This window comes from Lissotriton helveticus, chromosome 7 (assembly GCF_964261635.1).
Source record: "Lissotriton helveticus chromosome 7, aLisHel1.1, whole genome shotgun sequence".
In the NCBI taxonomy this organism is placed as follows: Eukaryota; Metazoa; Chordata; class Amphibia; order Caudata; family Salamandridae; genus Lissotriton; species Lissotriton helveticus.
Genome location: NC_136068.1, coordinates 1,005,641,730 through 1,005,664,517, shown reverse-complemented (window position 1 = coordinate 1,005,664,517; position 22,788 = coordinate 1,005,641,730). Strand labels below are relative to the sequence as shown.

The 22,788-nt window shown below is 44.5% G+C and overlaps 1 protein-coding gene across 3 annotated transcripts in view; it reads right to left on the bottom strand.

The window, feature by feature from the left end:
* GALNT10 (polypeptide N-acetylgalactosaminyltransferase 10) overlaps window positions 1–22,788 on the bottom strand; it is a 688,264-nt gene that overhangs the window by 219,451 nt on the left and 446,025 nt on the right. For all 3 annotated transcript variants that reach the window (XM_078653659.1, XM_078653658.1, XM_078653660.1), the window contains one exon: window positions 15,250–15,357. In XM_078653659.1, coding sequence (XP_078509785.1) covers window positions 15,250–15,357 — 108 coding nt within the window. The remainder of the gene's footprint in view (window positions 1–15,249; window positions 15,358–22,788) is intronic.

Genomic DNA, 22,788 nt, shown 5'->3' with positions numbered 1-22,788 from the left:
GCTTTAATGATGAGATTATTCAATTCAGCCAATTTATGCTCAATCCCAGCGACTGCATTTGCCATAACTCAGAGTATGTCAATTTGAGTATCAACTTTATTTGATTGTACTGTTAGAGCTTCAAGAGTTAATAGTGTTGTTTGATAAAATGTATACCATATGGATCACATGTCTTGGTTGTCTTTATCTTTTGTTTTTTTGTCCATGTGTGTTTCCATAGCACACATTAAAATGTTGGTGTCATCTCGTTCAATTTCTTTATTTGTTGTTGGTAATGCATAACATTATTACTACAAGGATCATCATTTGTAAATACAGGTTGGTTATTGCTTCCTACAATTGTATTCATAATAACTGGTGTTTTTGATTCATTTATGGCGGGCTGTTCTTGGTTTTCAGAGCTCTATCCCATATCCTTTTTTTCCCCACAAGCATTAATTTACGTAGTTGGCCCGTATACAGAATTAATTATACCAGTGATGCATTTTTGTTGGTTTCCCGATATAGTGCACAGTGTATCTTCATTGACTAAATCCTCATTTTTTTTTCCTTATGTCAACCTCCTGCGGTGGATGTATTCTTGATCTTATCAATTAGAGTAAATTCCTTCATTGGTTTTTCCATCCTATTTTTATCCGTCTCTCTATTTCCCGTTTTTGGAGGTAATGTTTGATATACTGGGTGTAATAGATGTAATGGGTCCACATCCTCTGTTTGCTCTTTTATTTGACCATCACGATCTTCAGTTTGCTGTTCTTTTACCTATTCCAATTCCCTGTCTACATCAACTATATCTATGTTCTCTTTCAAATTGTTTGTTGGCTTGATTGGAGTCTGTAAACTATTTGCTTCTGCTTCTAATTGCATTGACATAAGTGTGGTTGTTGGATCTCGCATGAAGTCAAATTTCTGTGGGATTTTTGTGGATTTTTCGAACATCCTGGCTATTGGCGAGATGAACGTTTGACTTCCCCCCTTTATTTGAGCTTTAGACTTTTTTAGTACCTTCGGTGCTTGAGTTTTTCAGGCGCGTCTTTTTGGAGTACCCACAGTTCTTGCTTTACCTGAGCGAATTTCCAGTAGCAGCCTTGCTTATATCTAAATACTTGTTCTACCAATGAATGCGTATTTACTTGTGTGCCACAATATACGCAACAGTTTAGGCAGTACAAAGACGATAAATAGAATGAAAAAATTCACAAGCTCACTTTCCACAAGTTCCAATGCGGGTGCCTGCAGGGTGCTCGCAGGGTGCTCATGCAGCTCTACATCTCTAAAATTCCTTCTTAGCATGCTGGATGAGGAACACGATACAGAACAGCTACACGATTGCTATACTAATACAGCTAATACCAGCACTAAAAACACACCTGCTACACACCCACACAATACTGATCACTCTTCTACAAAACAAAGTCCCACTATCACCAAAGGCCACTATCTACACTGTCTACTAATAAATACTCGATCCCTCTCTAAAACAAGCATCACATCTACGACCTTCTCACCGATACAAAAACAGACATACTATTCATAAACGAATCATGGTTGGGAGAGGATATGGCTCCAGTCCTGCATGAAGCCATTCCTCTAGGCTATCAAATAATCACCCAAAATCGTATAGCCAAAAAAGGAGGTGGTCTAGCTGTTGTATTCAGGCAAACAATACATATCACTAAAGTTGACAACATCTCCATAAAGAATTGTGAGGCTCTTCTAACAAGATGCAATCCTACACCGTCTTCCACCTGTAACTTCCAGCTCCTTTACAGACCTCCACCTAGCAAGGCAACATTCCCAGACGCACTTCTAGACACAGTTTCAAATCTGATAACAATACACTCCAACCTGTGTATTCTGGGTGACCTTAACATTTGGTTTGATAAAACCAATATGACCCATCCAAAAACAATAATCACTGGCCTAGACGCATTGAACCTGCATCAGATTGTCCCCAATCCGACACACATCGCTGGACATATCCTAGATGTCATTTTTGCTAATACTGAACTAGTTACCTTTCAAACTATAACTCCAGTCACATGGTCAGACCACCACTTGCTTGCTTTCCAACATAAAACAACACTAAGCGACTCACCTAAAACTACCTTACATCCATCCACCTATCGGCCGTGGAACAAACTCAATTTGGAACACTTGGAAACACAACTAACATCCAGTATAAATCTGGAAACCATAAATGCTGTTCAGAATCTATATGAGTGGCTACAGGAAGCTTTTGACATCCTGATACCACTCAAAACCACACAACAGAACAAAAGGAAAAAAGCGCCTTGGAGAAACATAGAAATAAAAAACATAAAACAACAAATTAGAAAGCTGCAACGTACCTGGCTCAAAACAAACGCCAAACAAGACAAACTTCACCTACAAAAAATTAACAGATTATATAAATCGGCTATCAAAAAAGCTAAGAAAATGTACTATTCAGACAGAATTCAAAACGCTAAATGTGCAAATAAAGAATTCTATAAAATACTCAATGAATTTCGAAAACCAAATTGCCTAGAAGGAACTCATCCTGTTACTCAAGATTTCACAGACAAACTGGCAAATCATTACAAGGACAAAGCAGACACGTTGGACTCGTACTTACAACAGAAACAAAGCACCAGCACTAACCCTTGTACAAAACAACTATCCAAGAATGCTCCAATCAAGCCTCTCGGTTCCTTCCAACACATCTCACACGATAAATTTATGGACCTGGTCAAAGCAAGCAGGCCTGCCTGCCGGCAGCCCTTCTGACCCCTGTCCGCCACAAACTTTCAAGACAATTCTTTTAACAACCTCTGCTGCCATTCCAGTAAGAAGAATCATCAACGATTCCTTAACTACTGGAATATTTCCAGAAGAACTCAAAAAGTCATACATACGCCCTTTACTGAAGAAAACAAACTTGGACCCGCTGAACCCAGACAACTACAGACCCATTACAAATGGACCTTTCCTGGGCAAACTGATAGAAAGAGCAGCGTTCGCCCAGATGTCACAAATTCATTGAAGAGAATGACATACTTTCAGATTTCCAAACAGGATTCCGTCCGGGAAGAGGCACTGAATCTTCCCTCCTTGCCATCTGGGATGACCTAAAGAATACAGTTGACCGCAACGGGGTTGCTGCGCTACTCCTCTTGGGCTACTCAGCTGCCTTTGACACGGTTGACCATGATACTCTGAAACAAAGACTTTATGAAGCCGGCATAGAGGGAACTACTCTAGACTGGATCGCGTCCTACCTTCGAAACAGAACTAATGTCATTCACACCCCACCTTTCTCGTCCAAACCGTACTCCACAAAAGCAGGGGTCCCTCAAGGTTCTATCATCTCGCCCATGCTTTTCAACATCTACATGAAGTCTTTACCAGTACTGATCAATAAATTTCACCTCACGTGCTACAACTATGCAGATGACACGCAAATACTCCTTCAACTGGAATGCCCCAAAGACATTGGAAAATCACCAATTTTCAGCGGTCTCAGAGCCGTGGATCAGTGGATGACTTGGAGCCATCTCAAATTGAATGCTTCAAAAACTGAAATACTCACGTGTGGCGATTGGAAAAATTGCAACCCGCTTGCCGCATGGCCTGATGAACTGGGATCACTGCCTAAAGTATCGAAGGAAGTAAGAAACCTCGGAATGACCATGGACTCCAAGCTGTCGATGAATGTCCAAGTAAATAAACTAGCAAGATCAAGCTTTGCTACTATAAAAACGCTGCGACAAATTTCCCCTCATTTGGGATTTCCACACAAGGTCCAAGCTACCATCTCCCTTGTTCTATCCAAACTCGATTACGCCAATAGCCTCTACCACGGATCACCTTTAACGACCATGAAAAGACTACAACGGATTCAGAACTCGGCTGCCAGACTACTCTTGCATATCAAACCACTATACCACATCTCCCCTGCCTTGAAAGCCCTGCATTGGTTACCGGTTGCCAGAAGATCCACGTTCAAGCTGCTTTGTATTACCCACAAAGCAATACATGGAATAGGACCACTCTTCATCAGGAATAAAATCACCAAACACATTCAACAAAGGAACCTACGCTCTAAAGGAGCATCTCGCCTCAAAATCCCACCATACAAGAAAAAAACAATGGGTGGCACATCCTTCTCTGTTCAAGCAGCCAAACTATGGAACTCTTTACCCCCCAACATAAGATCCACCGACAACCACCTTATCTTCAGAAAACTACTCAAGATCTGGCTCTTCCCCACATAAGCACCATACGGAAATAGAAATTTACAGCATATCCCTCTGTATATAAGCATTTGTTTTCACTATAGATATGTACCTATCTTTGTGTATTACTTTATAAAACATGTAAAACAATTATGTTAAGAGAAGAAAAAAAAAAAAAATAATAATAATAATAATAATAATCATCAATAAATAAAAATCATTTTTGGTCTACATGTACATATTTGTACATCTATGTACCTTCCATGTACTTGGATCTGTGTGTCGGTTACTTTTCTCCTGAAAAAGCATATCCAATGCACTACCCTATCTATCATCCTGTGCCTCTATCAATATATTTAATCTAAATATACTTACTTTTTATGTATCTATATACTTTTAATGTACTTATGGATCTATATACTTATCTCTTTCTTCTAATTTAGCATTTCCAATGCACTAGCCTATTTCTCAGCCTATACTTCACTCAATATATATTCTAGCCCAACCTTCTGACTCCTCTCAAACTTCTTTCTACTACTCCTTCTAATGCACTACCCTATCTCTCATCCTATAGATCTATCAACATATCCTCTACATCCACTCTCTCATTTATCCCAAACCCCATACCACTACTATGATCCCCAAAATAACCTTTTCTAGACTCTCTCCTGCTCTACCTCTCCTTGCATCATCTGACACCTCTTTTTACTACACCGATCCCCTAAAACAAACATTTCTAAACTCTCCCCTCTGACTCCTTCCCTCCAAAGCTCCTTTTTACTCATCCAAAAGCCTCTTGCTACTGCTAAGACTTTAAAAAAAAAAATCCTTCACTCTTTTATCCCTCCACTATCCTTTTTCAATAAAAATTAACAGACTAACATGTTTCACTTCTCAAATTCCATATTCCATATTCAACTATACTAATATACTGCCCAAATAACTGAATAACATATCTACTACTCAAATGACTTCATATTTATACTATACTAATTTTTAACACTAATCCTTTATGGGTTCCAGAGTGGCGTGCTACTCGCCAGAAAAGCGCTTCAACGCCCATCAGGGGTAACAAGTGCTATATGAATGCAAATCTTTTCTCCCCTTTTATCCATCCGCTATCCTTCTCACTCCAAGTAACAGACTAATATCCACCACTGAAATTACCTCATATTTCACCATATTAATTCACCACTAATCCTCTATAGGCTCCCTGAATAGCATGCGTCAACAAGCGAGCGATAAATAAATACAAACCTTTGTCCTACTCTATCCTTCTGCTATCATTCCAAATCCAAATAACTGATTAACCTATCCACCACTTAAAATGTACTTGCATGTTTCACTATACTAATTCAACACTAATCCTCTGTGGGTCCGGGAGTAGCGTGCTACCCGCCGAAAAAGCGCTTCGACGCCTCGTCAGGGGTAGTAAGCGCTATATAAATGCAATTACAATACAATTACAATACAATATCTCGGGTACAATTATAGTGCAGTTTACTTCCTTTTGCTTAGGTTCATAGCCAACTCCTGCAAGTCTAGATGTCGAGACATATTATTGACTCCTCGGCATTGATGTTAGAGCGTGTCAGCGTATCAAGGTGTCAGTAGCTCACCCACTACTGCTTTCGCTCTGCTCTGCTCGCACTGTTTTCCCAAATGCTCACTTTTCCCTAGCGATTACGCTCTTGACGATAACAAATGGCAAACGCCCCCCCCGTAGCTCCACTGGTCTTTTGGTGGTCTTCTGAGGTCTTTTGGGGTCTTTCTGGGGTCTTTCTGGGGTCTTAAGGGGCCTTCAGGGGCATAGCCACGGCCCCCTTTCTTTTTTTTTTTCTAGAAAGAAACGCAATGCCTGGCCCACAGGTGCACAATGCTCACCAGCGCACAAAGCTGGGCTTATCGAGCACAGAGGACGCTGTGCGTGTTGGAGGCACTTGGGACACTAGTGGCACTAGATGCGTTGGAGGCTTGCTTTTGCTGCTCACCTCGGCACACCGGTGATTCCCACCGGTGATTTTCTAGCCCTCGTGGCTCGCCAGCTGCTCCCGCGGCTCGCCGGCTCCTCTCCGGCCCGCAGATCCTTGATGAGGCGCGCTGCGCAGGGTTGCGCTGGAGGGTCCTGCACCTCACCGGTTGCTATACCTGCCCCTTCAGCTGTCGCTCGCGCTCGGGGGGTCCGGGGGCTCTGATGCTCAGGGTCGTGCTTTTCCTGTCCAGTCCTGTGCTACGCCGTCACCACACGCACAACTCCGCAGCTCTGGACAACTCCTCCAACTCTCACCGACTTCCGGCTCAGCAGTTAAACTGTATCAATCTTGTGAAAGCAGGATTACACCTGACACTGCGCTCCGTGTCCTGCGCCCACAGCCCTGCTGGTTCAGGATGCAGTATTGCTTCACTGCCATTGCCTGAATGTTTTAACCCCTCTGCCGTTCTCTGGACCAGTGCAAGCATCCCCACTCAACCACTTTTGAAACAGAGACCTAGCACCATACTGAAAACGAAAATACAATAACAGAAAAGTTAAAGAACACACTTCCTTGCAAATATTGCTTGCCGACTGATCCATGTCACACATTCTTGGTCTCCGCTTTTGTAATTGGCGCCTGGCGTGTTAGATTAAAACAAAAACTAAACTAAAACTACCAGAATCTGTCATGTCCCGGAGCTGGGGTGGTTGTTCGCTAGTGGCACAGAAACACCTGCTATCGGACAACTGCAGGCTGGAGCAGCGTGAGGGGCAGCGGAGCAGGTATGCCCTTTGTGGGCCTAAGAAGAAAAATAATTACATTTCTCTTGGAATTGGGGCCTTCCGCTCTTCTCGCACACACTGTTGATACACATGGGCACCTCATCACAAAGAGCGTGTTACATGTGGGTGAATATTACGCGCAAGAACAAACAAACATTTGCAATGCAATAGGTCTCGCATTAGTGAACCTTTGAGCGCGGGGATGCCCAAGGGTAACCAGGCGTGGTATAAAACTCATTAATAATAATAATAATAATAAGCTATTGGCGTTGCAAATGCTAATGTCTGTGATTTAATTTTTTGTGGTAAAAAATATCCGAACAGGAGCATTAGTACTAAAAGATATTCCACGTAGCACGGAAAGGGCGCAGTACCACAGGCAGTTACTAGGGTGACTGTGGAGTTGTAAAGGGACCTCTATTTGTCACATAAGACACGGCACCCTTAATGCAATTATAAAGAGAATGATTGCAGCTCAGAATACGTTTCCATTTGTTTTTGTTGGAAGTGAGATTTTTGTTAGCTTGCATTTTAAAAATGCACCATTGTTGTTCATTACTTATGCTTACTGCTGGGATATTTCTTAACAAAAAAAACAAAACAAACATTAGCATTTGCAACGCAAATAGCTCAAAGTTTCACTAATGCAAGAACTATTGCATTGCAAATGCTTGTTTCATAGGGCATCTTGTACAGCTTGTGAGTTGCAGCCTACCTGTGCCCCAGATTGCAGTGAGCAGAGTCCAGAAAGTGGTAAGGAGTCAGACTAGTGCCGTCTCTTCCTCAAAACAAAAGTTGGTAAAAAAACGATTTTCCCTTTCTGTGATTAATGTCTTTGGCTGTGGTTGTTACAGTTTAAAATTGTAGTTTTAACCTGCCTGTGATTGCATATTTTATCACCTGTTTTGTGTTTTAAACTTGTGGTTTTCCCTGCCCAGGATTGCTTCCATTTAACATGTTGAATTGTGGGAATTGCAGTCCAAACTCTGTAGTTTATCCCTCTCATTCCTGGTGACAATTCAGTTTTCCCTCCAAATTTCTCCTTTGCTCTGTGCTAAGACCTGTATGTTAAAACAGTGCACCCCAGCCACCATTTTGTGTTCACAAGCTAGTGAAACAGCCCCCCTGCCCGCCTCCCCCAGCAAAAGGGATATTCTACATCAGAGGGTGCTTCTGTGAGCTGTTTAAACTGTGTTTACTAGGGACTGTGCACTTCTTTTTTTGTCCAGAAGAGGGAGTAAAGATTTATTCAAACAGTATTGTTAGATTTCAAGTGAGTGAGGCCTTTACCTGCAGAAGTCCAAAGTGTGGATTGAGCCTGTCTGTCTCTTAGGAGACTCTGAACAGGAGAAGCAGCTTCCAACTCCCTGACCAGCAAATCTTGTCTGAGGTCGCTAGTACCTTATATGGTCTGCTAGTGGTTGGTACATGTGTACACTGATTGGGTACTATATACAGCTGCATCACGTGCAGTGAGGAAGCTGGCGCTTGATACAGTTTTCATGCCTACAGCTGCAGCTCGGAGGCCCAATCTCCAGGTGAGAACATGATATCTGCAGTTGAAAAGCGCCGCATGAAATTAGCTGCCCGGATCAGGAGCAACAAGGACGCATTGGCAATGCTATGTCTGCTTCTTCCTAGACAGGGAGTACTTTACAGCCAAGGCCGCTGCCCTGCCCAAGAGAGTATGGCGCCTTGCCTTTGTGCCGAGTGAAAGAAGAGAGGCTGCTTAATGACTGGGTTTGCGCCTCGTGCATGTGCAAGTCCTTCACCTTGTCCAGGGTAGCCCGCTACGGTATCTGCTAATCACATGCTGGATTTGTAATTAGGAAGTGGTCTGGCTGCCGTTTGATGGAAGGGAGTGTAACCCAAGCCCGTGCTTAGGGCAGGATCCAGCTGGCAAGAGACGCGAAGGAAAAGTGCATGAAGAGCAGGCATGCTTGGGGCAACTACACAATGCATCAAGGCTCTATGGTAAAGCAAGCATACCAGGTTTGTTTCACACTAAAGCAGGCATGGCACCTTATGTTAACATGAAGCGGGCACCATTATTGCTCGGGCAGGTCCCCGCAAGTGGTGTGCGCGGTCCGGCTTGTGAAAGTGAAAGCATGCATGGCGCTCTCTGAAAATACCTAGATCCAGCCTCACCCCTCCCCTTTCCACTCCATACACGCTGTGTGAACAGATCCCAGCCTGCAGTGCTGAACCGCGAGCTATTTCCGGCAGGACTAGCTCAGCAGCCTGCTCCCATTGGATACCACGGTACCAATTCTGATTGGCCAAGGAAGATGCCACTTCTGTATAGATAATACGCTGGGATTTATGTTGTTCGGCAAACGCTGCTGCTTCAGTCCCTGTTTTACTCCCACTCATCTATGATTAGGAATAAAAGACTGTTGGTTAAAATCTGTTTCATAATAAAAATGGTTTCCCATTACTTTTTCAGAATGTTCTGCATTTCCTTAACTATTTGTTTAGCTTGAACTTTTAGCAACACTCCTGCTAGGTAGTATAGATCGCATAGGACATGTGCTAATATTTTGGATTGACACTGTCGGCAGGAGATGATCTAAACAGGTTACCACCTCCAACTCTCCGACTTTCAACATGCACATACCAATTTTGGTGATACTGACAGAGACCTTTCCTTTATATATGCAGGTAATAGAATTTTACAGGGAACAATACTACCGAAGACTATTCGAGGGTGTGAGCTCAATGCCATTGAAGAGTTAGTACAATTATCAGACTTAAAGCTAATTCTACTACTCTTGTGCAGCTGTTGATGCACGGGCAACCTTTGAAGAGAGTGAAAGGCACGCAAGAAGCACCAACGCTGCCTGATAACCTCTAATCACTGCAAGAAGAGCTTTGGCATCGTAAGCCCATCACACTGCACTGCACACCCGGTGTCATTCATGACATTACTCACTCAGCGTCAGCTGTCACCGGTCACTGCCAGCCTTACGCCTTGCTGCGTTAGTCTGCCTCTTACTTACACACACAGCAGCAGGAGTCCCCTGAACTGCCCTTGCGGGGGTAGGTCAGAAGAGTTCTCGCACTTGTCTGTTGCTGTCCTTTGCCTCACGGACACACAGATACATCAGTGCTCCCAGGACACACACACAGCCAGCGCCTTCATTCAGCTTTGAAGAAAAGTGCCGCACTCTCAAAGCTGACGTGGGCTCCCCAAAAGGTACAGATTTGCGCGAGGAGTATAATTTGGACCTTGAATGGACACGAGGTATGCCCTCGCTATTTTTAACCTCATAAGTGCTGCGCACGACCAAGGCCGACGGCACCACTACCTCCGTAGTGCTGCCGTCGGCCGTTGAACGTTCCAACTGCACCTGCGCAATGGAACGTCCAGCACTGGAGCTGGACGTTCCATCGCAGCTAAGGTGTTAAGAGGCATTGTGCTGACGCTTTCTAAACAAGAAGCTTACCTGAGCCCCCGGCTGACTCGCAGTCATGTTGTTTGTTTCAACTGTTTTCCCAGCACAGCTCGGTTACTGGACGTTTAATTTCATTCGGCTACGTTTGGCGTATTGACGTCACTAAACCCGTGGGGTAGAAGGGGAAGGGAATAATGCGTTACGCGGCCTCTTTGATTTACGTATGGCTCATTACATTAACCCCAGGTTGAGCTGTATTTAGCAGGAAATAAAAGACGCAAAACGATGAAAATCCAAAAGGGACTAGTAACAAGTGATTACAAGCAGGAGATCAGTGGTGCGCGCGCACCACAGAGGAGCGGGAATCGAAACCAGTGGTGCGCGCGCACCACAGAGGAGCGGGGGCAACGGAGCAAGGCGAACACGAGCTGCTGCGCGTGCCAGCCACCGGTGGGAATAGGCGGAGCAAAGGCGAGACATGCGCCCGCCTTTGCCCAATTAGGTGCCTTATTTTTGTTTTTTAAAAAAACAATAATGCAATGTTCTTACCTATTTTGTTCTAACATGTACTTTATTGTAAAACTCAATAAAACATTTCAACACAAAAAAGCCAATGGCAGTGGCGAAAGCCTGATCACACGCACAAGCGTGTGGTCAGCTTTCAAAACCCCCTTACAAGAGGTCTCGTGCTGCGCACTGCAACACTATGCGTGAGACTTAAAAATGTATTGCCATTTTATTATAGAGCTTTTGTTAAGCACATGAATGCTGGGGGCCCCTCTAGTAACTGGTCGCGAGCCGGGGACGGTTATGCTTGCTGTGCCCGTTTACTGCGTGGCATCGCGGATGCGGGAATAATAGTTTCTGATGGTGCCTTGGCTGCATACTGAACTCCATGCATGTGATGGTGCCTTGTGGATGATGGCCAGGAAACCCACAACTACCAGGTAAGCAGGGGGGCAGAGGGGGGGGGGGGGGGGGAGGAAAAACGCAGACAACGCACTGCATGGACGTGACCACAAGGTGGCAGTACAAGACTAAGAATACACATGGAAATGTGCGCCAGGCTATTCGCTTATTAGGCTTTATGTAAACCGGTAATTTTCACCCATGTTGACTGTTCTCAATACTGGTGTCTGGGAAATTATTTAAGCAGATCTAGGATTACCCAGGCAGGTAGCTAACGAATACCACCATTCAGTGGGGTTTTCGCCAAAAAACAACAAATAGGATTTTGTGTTACAGAGTTCCTATCTAGTGCAACGTCCAGCCATTTCACTGCCCCCTTGGTGTTTGAAATTGATGCATCCCTGGCTATGTGATGCAAAGTGATTTCCAGACAAATTGATGACAAGTGATTGGGTCGTATCGTAACCATTCGGTACGACCACCGGCATACCCTGAAACCAGACCCAGTGATAAAATCTAGGCCTGCCTTCAGTGCTATTAAAGGTACAGCGCTGTCCTGGTTGGAATCTCTGTTGAAGAATAGAACTTAGAGCAGAAAAAATAACTGCATATCCGCACCATTTCTTCTACACACCAAAGGTTCTATCTTGTCTCCATACTAATTTAATATTTCATCCGTTCCCCCGCTACGTAGGAAATTTTGGGTGCGATCGTTACGTACATTTATTTATTTTTATTTTATAAAGTTTTAGTCTCAGCATCTTCTTAGACTGTTTAAATGATAGTGGTTGATTCGCACCAGGAGCTCAGGAGGAGCAGACTTCTTCTCAGCCCTGCTTGGAGAGCTTTCGTTTCGACTTCGAACTCTTATCTTTATTGGCCATGTGTTTCGAATTAGTGTGGAGGAGCGCACTGTCCCCGACCTCTCAAAGGAAAAAGATCTTGACGAAACCAAGATTTTTTTTCCTTTGAGATGTCGGGGGCAGTGCGCTCCTCCACGCTAATTAGAAGCAAATGACCCCATAAAGATAAAAAAGTGCTTCATGACAGCCGTGAAGCAGACGAGCCTGTCCGGATGGGAAGTCTGAACATGGGAAAGGGCAGAGGCTACAAAATCCCATTTCCAATGGCAGGCCACCATTTAGCATAAACGGTGACGCAAGGCAATGGAAAAGAGGGGCGGGGACTTCGAGCCCCCTTCTAAAATCACCTTTCTAACTATAGGTGTCGCCGAGCAAGCAGCGCATGCGCTACAACGCTAGGCGAGACCTAAAAAGGGGATGGCGTGTTAATGACGCAATTCTTCCATTCATCAGTGGGTGGAGAAGGATAGTGAATCTCTCCCTCTTCAGCCTCGTCTTCAGAAGAGGCCGGATCATCTCTAGGAGGAACCCTGAGGATGGGTCGTAGCGTTATCCTAGGAGTAGAAGGGGTAGGCAGTATTGGTGTAGGCAGTGCAATAGGTGGCAATGGGTCATCATAATAGTCCTCATCCTCTTCCTGACATTTGACATCGAGTTCTGACGGACTATGAAATGTCGCAAATGGACCGTGGTCATCCAGCTCGTCTGCCTCCAGCAGGTGGCTCGGGGTAAGGGTGAAATCTTGCCTGGCGATTAAAAATCAGACCGCAGGGATGTCTTGGACAATCAGCATAGCTGCCATGGAGGTGTTGACAGTATTTTCTGCGATGACACGCAGTTGACCTCGTCGACAGGAGCGGCGTTGACAAATCCGCCATCAAAGATGATTTTCTCGATGGTAAAACTGTCGTCGACAATGTTGTAGTCGATGCGGATGCTGTCGACGGTGGAGTGCTAGTCGATGGTGGTGATACAGACCTCGTCGTAGCTGCAGACGTCGACGGGGGTACTGCTGTCACTGAGGTCTTGGTCGACGGTAAAGAAAGCGTCAATGATATCAGGACGTTGATGACCGCTGTCGCTGAAGTTGGTGCCTTGACATTCTCTACCCCAGTAGTCATTGAAGTTACAGGCGTCGACGATGATACTGATGCCGGGAGGGAACTTTTACTGGATTTTAGCCGAGAAGGCCCTGAAGAGGTGGCATTCTCCAGTTTAGTCTAATAATTCCAGAATGAGATGGCAAGACTAGCTATGAGGAGACTTTGAAATCTTTCTTCTTTTTATGAGCTTCTTTGGTCCGATGGAAGGTTTTAGGGTGTTTCTTGACCTCCTCAGACTTACCCTGAGGCGACATAGGGCTCTTATAGGATTTAACCGCGGTGCAAATTCTCCCGCGTCGGCCAACGGACGTGCGCAACGCCAGAGAGGTAGTGCTCACGACGTCCGTTGGCCGACGCGAGCACGGAGCGGGTTAAGGGAAGTGTCACTCTCCTCATCAGAAGATGTTCTTTGCGTCTTCTTTAGCCACAACAAAAGTCTGCCTTCTCTATTTCACAGAGTTTTGGATGAGAAAGTGCAGCAGATTTTGCACTGTTTTGCCTCATGATGAGAATAGAGGCAATAGACGCAATCCTTGTGAGGATCATCAATGTGAGCCCTCTTCTTCCCACAGGATTTACATGATAAATATCAAGAAGGAAATAAAACATATCTGTGAGACTCTCTTCACACACGACGTGCAGTGAAAATCTGAGGGATTCAGCCTCTCTTGGGAAGGTTCTAGGGGGTGCTGGTTACTGATTGGTTGTACCTAAAGTTTAGTCCTTTTTTTAGAAAAGGAGGTAGATAGGCTAATAAATGCATGGTTGTCACCATGATAGCCTATGGAAGATTTTGTACTACTGCTTTATTTATATTACCGCGGGACTTCCACTTTGACGACGGGGAATGATTCAAGCATGTGAATCTATGAAAGATATCCCAATAATGGATAACCTCCAAAGACCCATTCGATGGAAGACTGTTGACTTTCAACTATAAACATGCAGGCTTGGCTACAAGAATTTTGTAGCTCTATGCTGCTCAGTCCATGGATGCATCGTCCACACAGGTCCATCAGTCAGCAGGAGTCCATAAATATAGTCTTGGGGATCAGCTGCTCTCCTGCCAGTCCAGTCCAGCTCCTTCTCTTGCACACAGGCCAAAGAAACAAGGGTCTCCAGGAGTTCAGGCTTAGCCCTAGCCTAAGGGAGGACAGACACCAACAAAGTGGCCAGTACTATACGTCTTCTTTATACAAGTATTCACAGTCAGAGTACAACTGTACATAAACACGAGCTAAGAGTGAAACTGTTATAAGAGGGTGAAGAAGAAGACAGTCAAGACATAATATTTGCAAGCCTTAAAATCAGTCATATATTTCATAATGGTGTCTAAACTAAAGGTCGCAAACTGTAAATGTGAGACTCTGAAGGATTTCTGTCAAAAATATCTGGAAAACAACCTAATTTAAGTCTCATACTGAGATACCATATTTATCTTCCAGAGCATAGAAAAGACTAGGTCAGAAGGCTAGGTGAGGAGTTGGAGCCTGTAAGTGAACTAGACCAACTTCTCTTAAGACCCTATTATTAGGCAACTGTGGAATATACCAGGGGAAACATGGCCGGTAAATAAAGTTACATTCACATTTTACTCCAGAAGAACCAAAATGCATAATAACTATTTATCTACAATTGCTTCACTATTAGGGAAAACACACATACATACATGCACATATTTTATGTTAAAGTCTCTTGTAAAGAGCACGTATACCGATTGGTTTCTTGGCGCGTATTCTAAGATATGCTGGAGCCCTATTGATTTAGCATAAGGCACTAGATGACGCTCCATTGTAATGTGGAAACATACTAATCCCTAACGGAAGCTAATCTTTTGCCAGTTTATTCAACAGTGCTATATGCTGAAATGCTGTTCTCATTAATCATACTACCCACTCCTACAACTACTACGTTCCAGAGACCTTTTATAGGCAAGGTTTCTCCACACAGTGGCTACTTTGCTAATAACTGGTTCTCCAATGCACCACCGCCAGCAGCTCTTACCCTTGCCAGGCTAACTCCCGCAGGAACTTTGTAGGGAACATATTTTCTGTATATGTGGCCAACTCTGGAACAGGGGGCATCCTCCATGCGACCTCCACACATCCATACCTGCGATTAAAAGTCAATTATGTTAGTAATAAGAAGACGTGATTCAAGAACAACTCCTGTCACTAACACAGAAACTTATTGTGACGCGGTGGGTTTTGCCCATCTAATTTCCCCAGATTTGTTGCATTTCGACCACCTAGTTTTTGGCCTTTTTAAAAAAAAAATGTTTTAATTGTGGGCCAGATCCACGCTAATTGGACGATGCATGTTTACCGTCAGTGTCCGCCTTTTAAGATAAGGCCGCTGCAACAGGGTAAGGGGCATTTGGCTGGTTACATATGAATACGTGGAGGGCCGTGTGTGTGTGATGCCTGTCGTGCGCACCCTGGTAACTGCGCTTGGGTAGCCTGATGCAAAGGGACTTGGCAGGATTAGATATTGTCTTGGGGTAGGCCTGTAATGTTAGTGTACACTCGGATGTATGTTGTTACAACGCATACTTTTACCACGCATGCCTTTACAACGCAGGTTTTACAACGCAAGTCGTTACAACGACTTGCGTTGGGGGGCGCTGGATAGTGAATAGTTTAATTTACTATTCCAACTCCAGTCCCCGTGGATAGTGGGGAAGGTTTTGGATAGTAAATTAAACTATTACCTATCCTACAGCGCCCTCCAGCGCAAGTCGTTGTAATGACTTGCGTTGTAAATCCTGCGTTGTAAAGGTACTGCGTGGTAAAAGTTGCATCGTAAAAGTTGCGTCGTAAAGGATGCTTCCCGTACACTCATAGGAAAAGTCAGTATGGTTTACTGTCTTGTCTGCAGTGACAGAGGGAAGTCTGCTTTAGAGAGCAGTTTCGCTTACAATTGTACAAGAGTACAGTGACATCTCAAAATGGGGTGGAACATGTGTGCCAGAACCAAATTTGGAACATGTGCGCCAGAACCAAATCTGAGAGCTCCATGAAGATATTTGTAAAGCATATGAGTCATACAGGATTTTCATATTTCTCTAGCTCAGCTTAAGATCAGAGCCCAAACCTTTTGTCCTCCTGCTGCACAAAGTTAGGAATATGCTACTTACCAGTATGCATCTGTTCTTGGCATGTAGGGCTGCTGACATTCATATCTGTGCATAGATCGCCGCCTAGTGTTGGGTCCGGATGATTGCACATTGTTGTCCCGGAAGAGTCTTCGAAGTATCACAAGATAGGTGGCTCCTCCCTCGGACTACAGTGCGCATGGGCATCCTCAGATTGTTTTTCGCCATTGTGGCAGAGATGGAGTATAGTACAGTAAGAGATGTCCATGCAAAGCGTGAATGCTGCAGCTGCGACAGGCACCGGGGAGGCGGGTCGGCGATATGAATGTCAGCAGCCCTACATGCCAAGAACAGATGCATACTGGTAAGTAGCATATTCCGTTCGAGGCATGTGGGCTGCTGAATTCATATCTGTGCATAGAATGTATAGCAGTATCTCCCCTAGCGGTGGCTACCTGTGTCAGCTGCAGCAGTCTGGAAAAGAGTTTTGAGAACAGCCTGTCCTACAGCAGCTTGCTGTTTTGAATGTACATCTACACAATAGTGTTTGGTAAATGTATGTGTGGTTGACCATGTGGCTGCTCTACAAATTTCGTGTAAAGGAATATTACCCAGGAAAGCCATGGATGTCCCTAGCTTGCGTGTGGAATGCGCCCTAGGGAGAACTGTTAAGGTGCGTTTTGCCTTTAAATAACATATTTGCATGCATATACGATCCATCTGGCTATACCTGATTTTGAAATAGGGTTGCCTTTGTGTTGCAGTGAGAAAGCAACAAACAACTGTATTGTCTTTCGAAATGCCTTAGTTCTATCTATATAGTTTAGCAGAGCTCTCTTGACATCTAGAGTATGCAAGGCCCTTTCAGCTACTGTCTGTGGGTTTTGAAAGAACACTTCCAGTTCTATGGTTTGATTTATATGGAAATGGGATACCACCTTCGGCATGAATTTAGGGTTTGTTCTGAGAACTACTCTATTTGCATGTACATGAATGAATGGCTCTTGAATAGTTAGGGCTTGCAGCTCGCTAACTCTTCGAAGCGAAGTAATGGCAATAAGGAAAGCCACCTTACAAGTAAGAAATTGTAGTTCGCATGAGTGTAGTGGTTCAAAAGGTGGTCCCATAAGTCTGGTTAAAACAATGTTCAGATTCCAGACTGGTGAAGGTGGGTGTCTTGGAGGAATTACGCGTTTAAGTCCTTCCATAAACGCTTTAATTGCTGGCACCCTAAATAGTGAAAGGTTTTGCCTGTTTTGAAGATATGCTGCTAACGTAGCTAAATGTATCCTGATGGATGAATAGGCTAAATTGCAACGTTGTAGGTGCAAGAGATAGCAAATGATGTTTTGAGTAGAAGCATCAAGTGGGTTAATATCGTTGTTACTACAGTAAATGACGAAACGTTTCCACTTAGATGCATAACATGCTCTGGTAGTGGGTTTTCTTGCCTCTTTGATAATATTCATGCAGTTTGGGGGCAAGTTTAGGTATCCAAACTCTAGGATTTCAGGAGCCAGATCGCCAGGTTCAGCTGTTGCGGGTCTGGGTGTTGGATTTCTCCATGGCTCTGAGTCAGAAGATTGGGTGTGAGTCGCAGTCTTTGATGAGGCACCACTGACAGTTCTAGGAACGTTGTGTACCACGGTTGCCTCGCCCATGTGGGAGCAACTAGGATCAATGTCAGCGAATGTTGGTGCATTTTGCGTGCCACCAGCGGTATTAATGGAGCTGGGGGAAAAGCGTACGCAAATTTGCCTGACCAGTTCATCCATATCGCATTGCCCTGCGACTGCGGATGTGGGAACCTGGCAGCAAAGTACTGGCATTTTGCGTTTTCGCTTGTGGCAAACAGATCTATCTCCGGGTGTTCCCACTTCCGGAAGAATGGTTGGAGCACTTTGGGGTGAATTTCCCATTCGTGCATCTGTTGGCTGTGCCTGCTGAGCAGGTCGGCTACTTGATTGTCCTTGCCTGGGAGGTGCTCTGCCATGAGAAACATGTTCCTCTGAATGGTGTATTTCCACATTGCTTGAGCTAGGTGCGACAGCTGTGGTGAGTGTGTTCCTCCCTGTTTTTGAATGTAATACATAGCGGTCATGTTGTCCGTCCGGATCAACACAGCTTTGTTGCATAAGTGTGTTTTGAACGCTTTTAGGGCTAGAAAGATCGCCATCAACTCCAGAAGGTTATAACAAATCTTTGCTGAGCACTCCTATTATCTACTATCTGTATATAACAGTATAATATCAGTCCATATCTCAATAGTTGCCCAGAATTGTCCAATCAACAGGAGGTATCCAAATTCAATCCAATAAAGTAAAGTCGCTCCAATTGAGACATCAAGGTACGTTGATAGTTACTGCATCAATCAATTTTATTTCTTTCTTCTTCCATCAGTCAAGAATAACAGCCAACACGTGTTTCGTCTGGCATTCCTATCATGCCATTTGACTTCTTCAGGGCAAAGTTTGGTATCTCTCTGTTGTTAAAATATCCATTAATATACCCAAGAGTCGAGATCTCCTTAAAAGTATAATATTCACAGGTCTTCCTATATTCAAAAAGGTCTTCTTATCCGTTATAATTATTTACTGTAAAGTGTCCCGGCAGACACGGGTACGCGTCAGTTTGTCCTTTGACGTTCGGTGTGAGCGTGTACGTTCACTACGGTCCTCGAAAACCGTAGTGAACGTACACGCTCACACCGAACGTCAAAGGACAAACTGACGCGTACCCGTGTCTGCCGGGACACTTTACAGTAAATAATTATAACGGATAAGACGACCTTTTTGAATATACGAAGACCTGTGAATATTATACTTTTAAGGAGATCTCGACTCTTGGGTATATTAATGGATATTTTAACAACAGAGAGATACCAAACTTTGCCCTGAAGAAGTCAAATGGCATGATAGGAATGCCAGACGAAACACGTGTTGGCTGTTATTCTTGACTGATGGAAGAAGAAAGAAATAAAATTGATTGATGCAGTAACTATCAACGTACCTTGGTGTCTCAATTGGAGCGACTTTACTTTATTGGATTGAATTTGGATACCTCCTGTTGATTGGACAATTCTGGGCAACTATTGAGATATGGACTGATATTATACTGTTATATACAGATAGTAGATAATAGGAGTGCTCAGCAAAGATTTGTTATAATTGTTATATCTGGAATTAGTTTTCTGGACTTGTAGGGAAGTTAGGTGACCTTTCCTTCTTTGCTTTGAAGCACCACCCTTGATATTGTGTTATTGTATGCCATACTCTTGCTGTGCGCCGGATTATTTACCTGTCACCCTCCTTTAACAATTGAACTCCAGAAGGTTGATGTGCATTTTCTTTTGTTGTACAGTCCAGAGTCCCTGTACTGTGTAATGTAGGACATGAGCTCTCCATCCTAGTAGGGATGCGTCCGCAGTTAACACTATTTGTGGGACAGGCTCTTGGAACAGTCGTCCTATGCAAAGGTTTTGTGGATTCCACCAATGCAGAGAGTTGTATGCCCGACTGGTCACCAGCACTAGATCCTGTAATCGCCCCTGAGCCTGGTTCCACTGCCTTGCTAGGCACTCTTGGAGCAGACGCATATGTAGCCTGGCATGAGGGACTATGAATACGCACGAGGCCATCATGCCTATTAGTTGCATAAACACTCGAGCTGGTAATGAGTGTTGGGGTTTGAACCTTTGGATTAACGTTTGCATTCCGTTGATCCGTGCTGCGTTGGGATATGCTTTTTCTGCCAGTGTATCTATTGTTGCTCCCAGGTACTGTTGGACATGGGAGGGTTGCAGATGTGATTTGGGTAGTTTAGCGAGAAGCCTAAACTGTGCAGGAGATGGATGGTCTTTGACATGTGGTTGGCACATTGCTGGGCTGATGGCGCATGTATTAGCCAATCATCCAGATATGGGTACACATGGATGCGTTGCCTCCTGAGATGTGCCGCCACTGTAGCTAGGCATTTGGTGAACACTCGTGGAGTTGTTGTGACTCCAAATGGTAGGACTTTGAACTGGTAGTGCTGTCCTTAAATGGTGAACATTAGATACTTTCTGTGAGCAGGGTGTATTGGTATATGAAAGTATGCGTCCTTGAGGTCTAGAGTTGCTAGGAAGTCTCCCTTGCGAAGCAATGGTAAGACTTGCTGGAGAGTGAGTATATGAAAATGCTCCGACAAAATGTGCAGGTTGAGGGGCCTGAGGTCCAATATTGGTCTGAGAGACCCGTCCTTCTTTGGAATAAGGAAGTATAGGGAGTATACTCCTGTTCCTTGATGTTGTAGTGGGACTGGTTCTATGGCCCCCTTTTGCAGCATACTGATGACCTCTTGCTGTAGTAGCATTATATGTTCCTGTGACATTGGACGGTGCACGGGTGGTATGTTGGGTGGCGTTGAGGTGAGTTCTAGGCAATAGCCATGTTGGATAATTTGCCTCACCCACTTGTCTGTAGTGATATTTAACCAGACTGGCAGAAATTGTTGTAGTCTTCCCCCGACCGGTGTTATATGGTCTGGGGTAGTGCCAAAAAGTCACTGTTTGGTGTTAGTGGAGGATCTATTTGCATTGCCTCCACGACCTCTTCCCTTGGAATTATTTCCTCTGTATCCACCCGTTTGTGTTCTTGTTGTATGTGGATTGCGTGTTACCTTTATAAGTGGAGGATTGCTGTGATTGACTTCGCGCTCCTCCTCCATAATTGGAGCGACGAAAGGAGCCCCGGTGTTGATGGGACTGGAGAGCTCCCATGGACTTCGCTGTTTCAGCATCCTTTTTCATTTTGTCCAGAATTGAGTCAACTGCTGGACCAAACAAAAAGTCTGGGTTTATGGGCTGATTAAAATAGTGGATTGGACTTCATTCTTAAAGCCTGATATGCGAAGCCATGCGTGTCGCCTCAGCAGAACGCTGTGTTGATGGATCTGGCAGCTGTGTCTGCCGTGTCTAGGGCACATTTAATTGAGGCATTTGTGATGAGCTTTCCCTCCTGTATAAGTTCATCTGCCCGATTTTTGTAAGGGTCAGGTAAGTGTTGGAGAATTTCCTTTAAACTGTCATAGTGCGCCCTGTCATATCTGGCCAGCAAGGCCTGTGTATTGGCTATTCTCCATGAGTTTGCTGCCTGAGCTGCTACTCTCTTGCCTGATGCCTCAAAGATCTTTGACTCCTTGTCTGGAGAAGCAGCCTCTCCAGTAGTCTGTGAATTTGCACGCTTTCGTGCGTTGGATACCACTAGGGAGTCTAGGGGAAGTTGTCCCCTGATGTATGTAGGATCTATAGGTGCAGCCCTATATTTCTTTTCAATTCTAGGGTTTATGACACGTGCCCTAGCAGTGTCCTTAAAAATGTCATTTGCGTGCTTTAAGATGCCCTTCAACATGGGGAGTGTTTTTACATGTCTTTCCGATGTTGTTAATGTATCAAAGAGAAAGTCTTCTTCAATAGCATCAGAATGCATATCTACATTATGGTAGCTTGCTGCTCTATCTAGTAGAGAGTTAAAGGCCACTGTATCTTCTGTGGGTGATGGCTTAGTTGGGTATACTGCAGGGTCTGTAATGGGCAGAGTCCCTTCAGTGTCTGGTTCACCTCCCCCACCCCATGGCTGTGAGTTGGGGTCTCCATATGGGTTTTGTGGATAACCAAACCCCACATCTGCATCCTGATCTTCATCTGGGTTGTAGTCAGAGCGTGCAGGTGAGTTTGTGGCATATGGAGTAGTAGGCATAGCTGAAGTGATAGGCTCAAAAAGTATTGGAGAGGTAGCACAGTCTCTTTTTCTTGAGTGGAATTCTAGAAAAGTCTTCAGTAGGCAGAGGTCTTTTTTTTGTGTAAACAGTCACTTTCCCAGTTTTTTGGTCGATATATAGTTTTGACTGGTCTTCTGTGGAGGGGTCTGGATGGATAATCTCTTCTTCCACAGTTTTTGGCCTTGGGGCCGTAGCCTTTGGTTTAACTTTTTTCGGGTCGATGCTTTTAATGGGTTCGACCGCGTTTGGTGGTTGGATATGTTTTTGAGGTTTTCCGACAGCTTTTGTCGGTTGGACGTCTTTGGCAGGCTTCACCACCTTCTTCGGACAGAGTGGTTTGGTCGGTTTGGCAGTGTCTTTAGGCGGTAGAGGTGTCTTCGGAGCCTGCGGTTTTGGCTCAATGCCCTCTTTCGGATCGATGGGCTTCGGCTCGACCGATTTGCTTTGGTCCACCTAAGGTTTCACTTTCGATTCGACGTTTGTTTTGGGCGTAGGCCTTTTGCTTTCGTCAACCGTTTTTTTCCCCTTTGTCGATAGTTGAGCCTGATTTGCTCGAATCGACGTGCTTTGTTTTTGGGTTGGGGGTAAAGTCGACGTGCTTTTGTTTGGGTGTCGATTCGACGTGTTTTGGCCTCGATGTTGACTCGATGGCTTTTGACTTCGAGGTCGACTCAACGGCTTTTGTCTTC